Source organism: Callionymus lyra, chromosome 6, assembly GCF_982586985.1.
Source record: "Callionymus lyra chromosome 6, fCalLyr1.hap1.1, whole genome shotgun sequence".
Lineage (NCBI taxonomy): Eukaryota > Metazoa > Chordata > Actinopteri > Syngnathiformes > Callionymidae > Callionymus > Callionymus lyra.
Genome location: NC_141823.1, coordinates 30,405,710 through 30,418,572, shown reverse-complemented (window position 1 = coordinate 30,418,572; position 12,863 = coordinate 30,405,710). Strand labels below are relative to the sequence as shown.

At 38.2% G+C, this 12,863-nt stretch overlaps 1 protein-coding gene across 1 annotated transcript in view; it reads left to right on the top strand.

Annotated features, from left to right (window-relative positions):
• ryr2a (ryanodine receptor 2a (cardiac)) overlaps positions 1 to 12,863 on the top strand; it is a 79,514-nt gene that overhangs the window by 28,391 nt on the left and 38,260 nt on the right. Inside the window, exons 5-25 of the mRNA XM_087792713.1 lie at positions 1,187 to 1,261; positions 1,772 to 1,850; positions 2,232 to 2,344; positions 3,670 to 3,769; positions 4,285 to 4,381; positions 4,788 to 4,862; positions 4,997 to 5,153; positions 5,780 to 5,944; positions 6,156 to 6,277; positions 9,101 to 9,284; positions 9,349 to 9,484; positions 9,984 to 10,079; positions 10,618 to 10,736; positions 10,902 to 11,035; positions 11,132 to 11,373; positions 11,469 to 11,661; positions 11,739 to 11,943; positions 12,142 to 12,246; positions 12,319 to 12,422; positions 12,531 to 12,614; positions 12,700 to 12,859. Coding sequence (XP_087648839.1) covers positions 1,187 to 1,261; positions 1,772 to 1,850; positions 2,232 to 2,344; positions 3,670 to 3,769; positions 4,285 to 4,381; positions 4,788 to 4,862; positions 4,997 to 5,153; positions 5,780 to 5,944; positions 6,156 to 6,277; positions 9,101 to 9,284; positions 9,349 to 9,484; positions 9,984 to 10,079; positions 10,618 to 10,736; positions 10,902 to 11,035; positions 11,132 to 11,373; positions 11,469 to 11,661; positions 11,739 to 11,943; positions 12,142 to 12,246; positions 12,319 to 12,422; positions 12,531 to 12,614; positions 12,700 to 12,859 — 2,745 coding nt within the window. The remainder of the gene's footprint in view (positions 1 to 1,186; positions 1,262 to 1,771; positions 1,851 to 2,231; positions 2,345 to 3,669; positions 3,770 to 4,284; positions 4,382 to 4,787; positions 4,863 to 4,996; positions 5,154 to 5,779; positions 5,945 to 6,155; positions 6,278 to 9,100; positions 9,285 to 9,348; positions 9,485 to 9,983; positions 10,080 to 10,617; positions 10,737 to 10,901; positions 11,036 to 11,131; positions 11,374 to 11,468; positions 11,662 to 11,738; positions 11,944 to 12,141; positions 12,247 to 12,318; positions 12,423 to 12,530; positions 12,615 to 12,699; positions 12,860 to 12,863) is intronic.

The following is a 12,863-nucleotide window of genomic DNA, read 5'->3' as shown; positions in this document are numbered from 1 at the left end:
GCCAAATGAAAGCTCCATGGTGGTGCTCTATCCTACAATACAGAGCTGGTCAATGCTGATTTGAACTTAAAGATATGCCATTTGATACAAGAAATGAACAGTCTTCTGTGTAAGTCTGCACTTAAAATGTTCTATAGACCTGGAGAGATGGATCATCATCGATCAATTTTTACTGCTAAAAAATGGACCATGTCTTGTATATAAAGTATATATTTACTGTTTATTGTATGTAATTTGTGACTTAAAAATATCTGCTTCTACGGTCTGAAGTACAATCTTAAAACCAATGTTCTTTATGTCAATGATTATGATTATTATTTTCTATTTATTATTTTTCATTTTTCTCAGATTTTGTAAGAGTTGCTTGCTTCTCTATTTTCTTACTTCTGTCTTCGGGGAACACTTTAAAATGGTTCTGTAGTGTGCGGTAATAATGTTTGAATCAAATCGGTCGATTTTGTACATCGTCATGATCAACATGAGCAGAATGAGTGTTACACAAGTGTGTGATTTAGCGCTTCAGCTTGTGTGAAATGAAAAGTGAACGATCAGACATGTGTCCCTGGCGTCTGTATCAACTTCACTGAACCATGTGACATTCTTGATGTACTAATGAAGAGATGATTAGTAGATGTTAGACGGACACGGCTCGATTTTCTCTGCTGCTCGTCTTCCGCAGCTGCAGGGGAACACGACTGCAGTGCTGCAGGAAAGATGACTTGCCACTTTATGCTGGAGAGACACACAACTGCTACATCTCTGTGTCTCAGATGTTGAGCATTTTAACGCTGTTTCAGATGCGTCGATTCTTGTTACGATCAGATTTATCCAACTAACCAATTTCTACAGTTGCTTCCTCAGCATGTTCAGTAGATTCATTATAGACACTGTAAAATGCAGTTGTCCTTAAATCATTACTTGGGTCTGAGAGGTGCAAATTAAGATTAGTGTTTCAAACGTGCTCTGCCAGCTAAACATCTATCCTGTCATAAATAATTACTTTTAATAAACACTTTTCACATCAAGGTGAATATACTTTGATCTTCTCCTGTCTGCACGTCTTTGTTGATATACATGTATGTATCTGGTGTCTTGTAAACTTTCTCTGTCCCAGTTCAGCTCTTCTCTGTTATAGTGAAACGTGTTTTTCTGTTTTTTTTTAAACCCTCTCATGTTTATTCTACAGACAGCCCAGGGTGGCGGCCATCGGACCTTACTCTACGGTCATGCAGTGCTGCTCCGACATGCCTACAGTGGAATGGTCAGCTCACACCAATGCATCCATTGTTACTGAAATAACAATCTATATTCATGGAATGGGAAAAAATATCCATTTGGTTATTGATATAAACATGTTTTTGTATTATACAAGTATATAAAAATCACCATTTTAAGTATGCCATGCTTTCTTGGCAAATTAAGGTAGGTCAAATAAAAGATCCAGAGCTGGTCCAACTGTAATACAAATTAGTGTCAACGTATATCTTCATTGGCTGATCCTGTTCCACTTGCTCATGAATTACAATCTAATATGTAAACACTTGGCTCAACTTCATGCATTGAAGACAACGTTCATCACTCTTGGCATAAAGCCTCCCTGTTGTTTTCAAACCTGACAGGCGGAGTGCAAAAGGCAGATGAATGAATTCCACTGGTGACCGTTGAGAGAGTCTGAAAAGAAATCTTTGCAAATCAAATGACGGTTTTGATGCAATACTTGAAAGTTGATCTCCACTCTTCATATTATTGATTTTTGTTTGTCTCCGTGTAGTACCTGTGCTGCCTCTCCACCTCTCGCTCGTCCACAGACAAACTGGCCTTTGATGTTGGACTGCAGGAAGATACCACAGGTACAATGAAACACAACATACAACTTCACTAGCTCCCTATCACTCACCTTATCAATTATTGTGCAGTCGTTATATAAATATATATGGAGAAAAAAATCAGGTATTGATCAGAATTTAGTAAATCAATAACCTTCTGAAATGTTTTATGGATGAATATTTACAAAAACATTTCAAATTGTTCTTTTAAATTAAGCTTATTATGTGCTGTTGTCCAAATTTATAATAATATTCTTCTTGAAGTGTCACATGACTGATGTTGTTGTGGGTCTGTTTTCTTTTATTAAATCTAATGTAGGCCAGCAGAGTAAACCACTGACTGATGTGATAGTTGTGTGAGTCATAAGAATCTCTCTATATCTGTCTCTATTACTGTGTTTGTAGGCGAGGCGTGCTGGTGGACCATCCATCCTGCATCAAAGCAGCGTTCAGAGGGAGAGAAGGTCAGAGTGGGAGATGATCTCATCCTGGTCAGCGTCTCATCTGAGAGATATTTGGTGAGGAGCAGCTGTGTGTGGGAACATGTGTGATGCAGCAACGACTGACCTTATTGTCACAATGACTTTATGTGAAGGCAGGTAATGGAATGTTTTGGAAAATTCTCAAGGCTCTACAGAGATCAGAAAAATATAATAGAGCTTTGTGAAACAAAGAGATGTGTGTGGATAAAGTGATTGAATGGTTACCAGATCAGTCACAAAATCAATGGCATGATATAGATTTTATATGTGAATTTAGTCTCTTGTTGTTTTTTGTAATTGCATTGGAATGATTTAGGCAGAATTACCCTTCTTTTAAAAAAACTAACAATTTACCTTTTATTATACAAGTCAGAAGGTTGATTCCTAAAACTAAGCATTGTTTAAGTATTGTTTAAGCACTTTGTGACCCTGGTCTGGAAAAGCGCTATATAAATAAAAATTACTTACTTACTTACAATATTGATAGCAGCCAATATTATTGCATTTTCGTACGCGGCCCACATGCTGATTTGACATTTAGTCATTCAGAAGCTTTCTGGAGACAATAAACACCTACTGTTTAAAAGAAGATAAATGTTTTAAGACAGTGTCAAGTAAGATCTGCAGCAACCACAATTTAAAAATACTATTCAAAATAAGGAGTATATGCAATGCATAGTCATTTCCATTTGTCATTTCATCTTTTGTCATAGGTTATTTGATTTTAAGGTCAACTAATGTTAAAACCCAAATCTCCTGACTCACTTACATGTTTCAAATGTTGAAGTCTTTCATCATGATGATGTTTAAAGTTATTACTTTATACAGTTCTCTCTCCTGTCTGAAATCTCAGCGAACAAGAGGTTATGAGAGCGGAGTCCATTATGACGTAATAATGGTCTTCACTCCTTCAGGCAGCTGTAATCACACCCACTTTGTTTAAGGAGTCCCTTGCAGGTGGAGACTTGCGGGATTTATAACGCCCATTGACAAACCTCAATGAAATCGAAATATAAAGAAGATTTTATCACCAGAAAACTAAAGTGTTTTCAGTGGGCAGAGCTTAAGCCCATTTTCTACTTTAAATATTTCAATTAAAAGATAGTTTTGTTCAAACAGACAAATGCTGATGATACGATAGAGGTCCAACATCTATTTAAGAGACAATTAAATCAACACATTAATTGCCATTTCAACATATTAAAAAGTATTTGTCAATGGTTCTTTACTTTGAAACAAACATTTTAAAGGCCATAAACAAAATCAATTTTATAGTGTCCTAAGAATACCCTTTTAGTTTTTAATAGAAAATGTGTCACTTGTAATGTGACTGTTCTGACATTAGGCCTTTGATTTTGCAGCATCTATCGTATGGTAATGGCAGCCTCCACGTAGATGCAGCCTTCCAGCAGACACTGTGGAGCGTCGCGCCCATCTGTTCTGGCAGCGAAGTAGCACAAGGTACATCTGCTCTTCTCCTGTCACATTCTAGCATTTTCAAGGATTTTAAGGTTTTTTTTGTCATTCCTTTCAATGCCTGAATAGAGGCCGGGCCTGTGAATTACAGCAATACGACAGCATGTTAAACAATATAAAACATGAGGTGTTTGACTTCTATTTTACACAATATGATTAGACAAAAATAAAGTATTCATACAAAAGCACCTATTGCACAAATTTTACAATATGTATATATTACAATATGTAATATATATAGTATGTACAATCCGGCTATTTTATCTATACTGCATGTTTAAAAATCCAACATAATATTCCATAAAATTGTATTTGTTTTTACTTAACATTAAATGGTTGATTTTAAACAATTTAAGAGACAAGTTACCTCTGATTGTTTCACTATGGACCACTTAAGTGGACTTATTTAAAAAGGATGTTGTTTTACATTGTATCTTAATCCTGCGACGCCACGCCAACAAAATCTCACATGTTCTGTTACATGTTTAAAATGTGCTCAGGCTTCCTTATAGGAGGAGATGTGCTTCGTCTCCTTCATGGTCACATGGACGAGTGTCTCACGGTTCCATCAGGGGAACACGGAGACGAGCAGAGAAGGTGAGAATTGAACTTTTCTTATGACTATTTTGCCTTAATTTAGAGACATAAATGTGACAAAAGTTTCCTTTTCCACAAGCCATTCAATCTGTATGTTATCTGTGTAACTTATCTTCGAAAGATTGTAAGTGTGACAGCAGGGTCACATATTTGTTCCTCACACTGTATATACTCCAACAGTCAGAGACCAATTCACAGTTCACATGAACAGTCGTCATTTGTTTAAATGATCAGGTATTTCTTCTATAAACTCTGTGGTAGCTTAAGTGTGTATTGACCAGATGTGAGTGAAATAAATCTACAAATGAACATGAATTGTTGTTTTAAAATCTGCAAGGATTGTCTTGTCTAAAAGAAATCCTGTAAAATAATGAAATAAAAATGTTGAACACGGTGCCTCCCACAGAAGTGTCCAGTACGAGGGGGGGGCAGTGTCAACTCATGCCAGGTCCCTGTGGAGGCTGGAGACATTACGAGTCATGTGAGTGAAAGGAATAACTTTATACACGTTCGATTCTCACTACTAAGATGTCACAATGTGACAAATAGATTGTTGCAAATACATGAAACATTTTTAGATTCCAATCCAAGTCCCATTCCTGTCCGTGTGTCCAGATGGAGCGGGAGTCACATCCGCTGGGGTCAGCCTTTCAGACTGCGACACGTGACCACCGGAAAGTATCTGAGTTTGACAGACGACAAATCACTTCTTCTAATGGACAAAGAGAAAGCGGATGTGAAGTCCACAGCTTTCTGTTTCAGGTCATCTAAGGTACGTACCAATCCATCATTCGTGTTTCAAAGGATGAAAGGAACCCAAGTTGCCAGGGCAACAGTGCATCGTAAAAGACAAGGTTCCTCTTATGACAGGCAACAAGGAAATCACAGTTTTTCACTATTTTTCCAATAGGAAGGTTGTTGATTTACAATTGGCAGGAGAATATTTATTGTTGTTCATTTATCATATATAATTTCAGACAGTTTAACTATTCAAGAAAATAGAAAGGTACAGGAGAATTGACTGTGGAGGTCACTGAGAAAAACATGAATTACAGGAAGACAAAAAAAATCAAAATTTTAACAAATTCTAAAACAACCTTTGAGTGATATTTATCATATCATATCAATAATACTAACTTATCATATTGTCTTACTAAGTGAACTGATTGTGTGACTTCTGATTTAACACTCCTACTTTATATCATATTTTTATGCTCCTGTTAAAAAAAAACATTTCCAGAGGTTTTGGTTCTGAAGGAATTTGAAGAAAGCATTTCTATGTCTAGCTGTTAATTTACATAAGTTTCAGTTTAACATCAGATTTCTTGAATAAATGTCTGTAATACAAATATTATGGTTTGATCAATGGTCAATTATATATTTGAACTTTTCTTGCAGGAAAAGTTGGACCCTGGCGTGAAGAAGGAGGTGGATGGAATGGGTGTTCCTGACATCAAATACGGCGACTCAGTGTGTTTCATTCAACACGTCGACACCTGCCTGTGGCTCACTTACCAGACCGTTGATGCCAAATGTGCAAGGATGGGTGGTGTGCAGAGAAAGGTACCTGAACGCATGAGTGCAGTGGATGGACTAAATTGCCCTTTTTAGTTTTCACTTCAATTGTATTTATTTTGATCTGGGTATAGCTAATGTGAATCTTTCGTTAGGTCTTTACCATAGTTTGGGAACTAGTGTACTGCCTTTAAAATATATATAAATGAAATAATTAATTCTGAAGGACTGATCTAAACTATTCCTTTACTTGTTTCAGGCCATTATGCACCATGAAGGTCACATGGACGATGGACTGACGTTGTCCAGATCACAGCATGAAGAGAGTCGCACTGCTAGAGTGATTCGCAGTACTGTGTTCCTGTTCAACCTTTTTGTCAGGTACGCACACGCACACGCACACACGCACACAAACACACACACAGACACTGTCTATTTGTGTGAAGATATATGGCCGGCTGAGATTTGAATTGAATCGAAAAGCCTAGTATAAAGCAGAAAAACATACATTTTCTCACTTGGTTAGATCATTTTGGTAATAATCTATTAAACAATTGACAAAAAATATAAATATCTCTAGGGTATAGGTGATAGACGGATAGATAGATGGATACACTTTATTGATCCCTCAGGAGATCTCCTTGGGGAAATTGTTTTCCATCATACAGCAACACAGACGATAGATTCATAAAACAAGAACAAAGCTAATAAAAGAACAAAAAGACAAATTACTTTTCAATCTGTTCCTGCCCCCAAACTAAGATTTATACAATCTAATAGCACGATGAACAAATGAGTCCCTGAGTCTATTAGTGTTGCATCACAGTGAGTCTGCTCACTGATGACAGTGTTCAGAGGATGACTGTCATCATCCATGATGGACAGTAGTTTGTCCAGTGATCTCCTCTCAGCAACTGTCACCAGTGAGTCCAGCTTCATGCCAACCATAGAGCCAGACACTCCTTCTCGACACATTCCCACCCCAACACACTAGCTGAGCAGAATATTGACAATAAGAACAATGCCAATTTTGTAGTGTTGCCCCATGTGACTAAGCCAAGAAGATTTACATGTAATTATTAACTTCAAACAACTTAATCAATTGCTTTTCATGTTCGATCACATATTAATGTTTACATGAGAACGTTGATATTAATCGCATTTTTCTTTTTTATCGAACAACGTATAAAAAAATTTAGCTATAATAATTTGATATAACATACAAATACACTAGCTGCCCACAAAAAGTCACAAACTGCAATATTCTTTACAATTTGTATGGCATAATTTTTTGGTATCATCGAAGGGAAGAATCTGACCACGACATAAAACCTCTTTGGTCGTTGGTAACTCAGTCACTAGAGCTGAGCGAGGAACATGAAAGCCTTAAGTAGGAATGAAGGAGGTTCCACTCTGTGCACCAGCTGTACATCTGGAACCTGCACTTATCTTAACATTTGATTTAGATGTTTTTCAATCAACTTCAAACCGTCTAAATGCTACAGCATAGAACACTCGTCTATAACAAGAAGCACAATCTGCTTCTTTTGTGTACAGCAGTTGATCTGGGTTCAGTAGTGTGTGCAGCAAACAGACTGTTGACTTGGAAATGGCTCTGCTGAGCATATTACATCTGCAAGCCTGTAGGGCTGTGAGGGTAAATGTGCCAAGGCCAGCCATGTGTAGTTACTCCACGCTGCTTCCTGAGGCAGTAATCCTCGCGAGAATTATCCGTAATAATAAATAGATTCTACATCACATTACACTCAGTGTTGTGAAGCATTGTGCTGTTATGAATCATTAATAATCATTTGATCTGTTATTGCCATTTAGTGTCTTCTCTGGGCTGCAGAGGCATTTGACTCTCCACAGAGCGCCACATAAAAGCTTCACATCTCAGTTCACATCAATGCAGAATTTCAGCCATCCGGGGGACATTGATGTCTGTGAGCGGCACTACTCTGAACTCTTACCAAAGTCATATGTACGCCTCTTAAGAGTTACTCATTTAATTCAAACTAAAGTTCTTCTAATCTTTATTAGCAAAAAAAAAAAACATTTTTATTTTGTTAACTGTTCGTATCATACCATATTAAGAGCGAAGAATTCCCTATACTCTTTAAATTCTGAAAAATATCACAAACGGGAAAGTGGGGAAAGTTCACTTTCTACATGAACTAGTTCAGTTCATAATTCAAAATGTAAACATTTACAGCTCCAAGAATGAACTAGTTCATTGTTATTTTTTTCTTTATGTTACAGCCCATATATAACCACAGCTACTTATATAACCAAATAAATGTCATTTTGATGGGCCCACTTTAATTTAGGAGTCGCTAATTTTATTGTATCTTATTTAATTTTTATATTTTTTGGTTTTATATAGATACAGAAACATCTCTGTCGACCTTGTCATAAAACTAAAAACAGACTTCATGCTGCTGTAGCTTCACCTGCTGTCCTTTGTTTTGATGACATCAGCGTTTCTGTACCACTGGTGGCTGGTGTTGCCAGATTGGGTGTTTTCTCCATTTACAGTGTGTTTATAGCGGTTTCTGCCTGAAAGTCTCTGTAGAAATCTGGCAACGTAATGGACAAAGATGAACGGAGAGAGTGTGACGTTCACGGACAACAGAATGAACAGAAGCGTTCATCAGGAAAAAAAAACAATATGTTCATTTCATGTTCGTCCAAAATATGAACTAGTTCTTAAATCATCATTTAATGAACTCGTTCAGGTACAACACTGCAAACAGACACTGTCGATTTTATTTAAATATTTTACTGATGATGGCTGGCTTATATTTCAATTGAATCAAAATGCCTATTGTAAAGCAGAACAGTTTTGGTAATATTAGGAGCAATTATCTCACTTAGTTTTGCTACTTTTTCCTTTTGCTACTAAACCATTCAATTATTATAAATGTATAATATAAATATCTTCAGGGTATCTCTCAATAGAATATTAACAATCAGAATATCTATTTTCTAGCTCTGTCGGTGTTAACCCATGGGATTAAAACAAGAAACAAAATGTGTCATTACTATCTTCAAACAAATTCATTTTATTTGAGTACTTTTGATTAAGCCTCGTATCCACAAAGAAAAATTACTTATTATATTACTATTTGTCTTGATAAACAACACATAACATATGAGGGTTTCGTCTCAGTGTTAAATGCTTTATTTGTCTTTACAAATCAGGGGTTTGGACACACTCAGAAAAAGAGGAAAGGGCTCCACGTTTGAACTGCCAATCGACTCAGTCAGTTTAAGTCTTCAAGACCTGATTGGCTACTTCCAACCTCCTGCTGAACACCTAGAACATGAAGTCAAACAAAACCGTTTGAGAGCTCTGAAGAATCGCCAGAACCTTTTCCAAGAGGAGGTAAGGAAGCAGAAGCCATTAACTAATGACTAGTGTGTGAATAATGAGTGAACTCTGTGTGCAGGGGATGATCAGCCTGGTCTTGGAGTGTATTGATCGACTCCATGTCTACAGCAGTGCAGCTCATTTTACAGAGGCTGTAGGGAGGGAGGCAGGGGAGGCCTGGAGCTCCATTCTCAACTCACTATATCAACTCCTGGGTAATTAAAAAACGTGTTTGATACAACGTTTATTCACTAGTAAACACCTTTCATCATGTTTAAACACCTCCCGTTTTAATGAATCAGGTTATTACCTTCAGTGCTAGAAGGTTATGTGATCCTTTGTGTTAGGAAAATAATCAGAATTTATGACAAATCAATGAAGTTTTCAGGAAATATTCATAACAGCACACGGAATAGATATTTCGAGGGTGTGGTGGACTGCTATCTGAATGGTACAAATCCTTTGAAGAATTGACCAGTGTTGAAGGAGAGCTGCAGCACTTGTGTAAGGCAATACTAACTATAATAACAATATAATAACAACAATAATAATAAACTACCAAGAAAATCAATCATTTTGTTATGCTTAGTTGTCGGAACCCGATCTTTTTCTTTCTCTGCCGTGTTTGTCTTCTACTGGACTGCTTATCCTGAGGTCATTTTTTTTCTGTTCCTACCACAACCTGCTGACTAATGCATATTTTCTTTGTCTCAGCTGCACTGATCAGAGGTAACAGGAAGAACTGTGCACAGTTTTCAGGTTCCTTGGACTGGCTCATAAGCAGACTGGAAAGACTGGAGGCCTGCTCTGGTACGTTATCTAAAATCAAAATCTAATTAGCGCAAAATAGTTGGGGCAAATTAAATCAGCAGATACTGTAGACATTAGGGCTGGGTATCATGGCCTTTTTTCCCAATATGATTTTATTTCTATTCATAAGATTCTGAATCAGTGCATTTTGATTAAATTCAGAATCTGCTCTTGAATAAGGAAAACTCTGTTACAAAGGACTTTGTTTTTTTCCCTCATTTTTAAACAACAGTTCTACTTCATGTGTGCTTTACAAGCTGTCGTGATGAGTTATCCCACCATAGCGACAGCCTGTAGGGGGCAGAGCACACATGAAGTAGACATGTAATGCAAGAGTGATATTATTGGTTTACTGCAGAATTTTATGCAAATGTTGATTCTAATGTCATATGTATTTAGATTGTGTCTGCAGAACCAGTTGAGTCAAAGATTTACAGACTCAATGGCAAACTTGTAATGTCTTGGAGCACAAACGCTAACACAAGCTCCTCTGTCTCTCTCATCTTGATGGTTTGATGGCATGCTTGTTTATGTGTAGGTATCCTTGAGGTGCTTCACTGTGTTCTGGTGGAGAGTCCAGAAGCCCTGAATATAATCAAAGAAGGACACATCAAGTCCATCATATCTCTGTTAGAGAAGCACGGACGCAACCACAAGGTCAATATATTTCTTTATTGAATTTATAATGCAAACCTATCTGCAAAAAATGATGAAACAAATAGTAAGAAAGACAAGGTTCATATTTCTTTTTTAATGTCAAGACGAATAGTTCTGGTTGGTATATTGTCTTTCCTCTCTCAAATGACTGCTGATTCTGTGTAGGTCCTAGATGTGCTGTGTTCGTTATGTGTGTGCCATGGTGTGGCAGTGCGTTCAAACCAACATCTGATCTGTGACAATCTGCTGCCAGGGAGAGATCTGTTGCTCCAGACGCGTCTCATTAACCACGTAAGCAGGTTAGTGCATATGTAGATACATGTGACGATACTTGAACCCAAGGACAAAGTTCTCTCGGTTTAAGACCAGTCCTTTATATTCTCTCTCTCTGCTAGCATGCGTCCCAACATCTTCCTGGGTGTCAGTGATGGCTCTGCTCAGTATAGAAAGTGGTATTACGAGCTGATCATCGACCAGGCGCTGCCGTTTGTGACAGCTGAGGCCTCCCACCTCAGGGTCGGCTGGGCTAACACCGACGGCTACTCACCTTACCCTAGCGGTGGTGAGGGTTGGGGGGGCAATGGTGTTGGCGATGACCTTTACTCCTATGGCTTTGATGGGCTGCATCTATGGTCAGGTAGAGTTGCTTTTGTAGTCATAACAACATGATGAGGATTACTGAGGTATGGACAATGGGTTCTAAAGTTGTACGTTGGTGTGTGTTTTGTTCAGGCTGTATTGCCAGGACAGTGAGTTCACCCAAACAGCATCTTCTGAGAGCGGAGGATGTGGTGAGCTGCTGCTTGGATCTCAGTGTTCCCAGCATTTCCTTCAGAATAAATGGTCAGCCAGTCCAGGGAATGTTTGAGAACTTCAACACTGACGGTCTCTTCTTCCCTGTGGCCAGCTTCTCAGCTGGTATCAAGTGAGTCGCCCACTGTCCTCTTTTGCTTGAGTCTGCTTCTGAATATGATAACATTGATTCTTTTTTTTCAAATCCAGAATCCGCTTTCTTCTCGGTGGACGCCATGGAGAGTTCAAGTTCCTTCCCCCTCCAGGTTACGCTCCCTGCTATGAAGCAGTACTACCAAGGGAGAAGCTAAAGCTGGAGGCCAGTCAGGATCAGGCAGACGCTGGAGACTTACTGGGACCTACAGTCACTTTGAGCCAAGCTGCATTTACACCAATTCCTGTCGACACCAGCCAGGTACACACTAGTCTGGCTCACACCACAAAGTGATGTCACTACACTATATTTCACAGTAGAAATTACATCATAGACTAAAATTATTTAGTGAATTTACAAAACAGCGTCATAGCATGGTTGTGATTTTCTGAGAATAGTTCAAACTTCAACAGGCTTTCATCAGAATAATTATGTCATGATTATCTTCCTCTCGTTTAGATTATTCTGCCACCTCATCTGGAGAGGATAAGGGAGAGGCTCGCAGAAAACATTCATGAATTATGGGTAATGAACAAGATAGAGTTGGGCTGGACATACGGGGCCGTGAGTATTACATTCTTCCATTTCAACATTGATCGTCGTCTTCGCCTTACCTAGACTTTTGTTCGGTCTTAGATAAGAGACGATAACAAACGGCAGCATCCATGTCTGGTGGAATTCTCCAAACTTCCGGAACAGGAAAGAAGCTACAATTTACAGATGTCTCTGGAGACACTCAAGTAAGACCTCTTTAGTAAAATATTTCCGTTTTTATGTTTCAATAATGTCACTGAGATGCAACATCTATGCTGGTTATGTATAAACCTGTGAAAACATTTATTCCACAGGACGCTGTTGGCTTTGGGTTGCCACGTTGGTCTAGCAGATGAATATGCTGTGGAGAAAGTGAAAAACATGAAACTGTCACAAACGTAAGTAAACTTGTGATTAGAATTATAGTACATACTGAGGTGATGGATTATTATTAATATTATTATTATTATTATGTCATTCCAGCTACCAGTTATCCGGTGGTTATAAGCCTGCGCCTCTGGACTTGAGTCACATTAAACTGACATCCACCCAGGAAGCTATGGTGGATAAGCTGGCAGAGAACGCACACAATGTGTGGGCAAGAGACCGCATCCGCCAGGGTTGGACATATGGGATCCAGCAGGTCA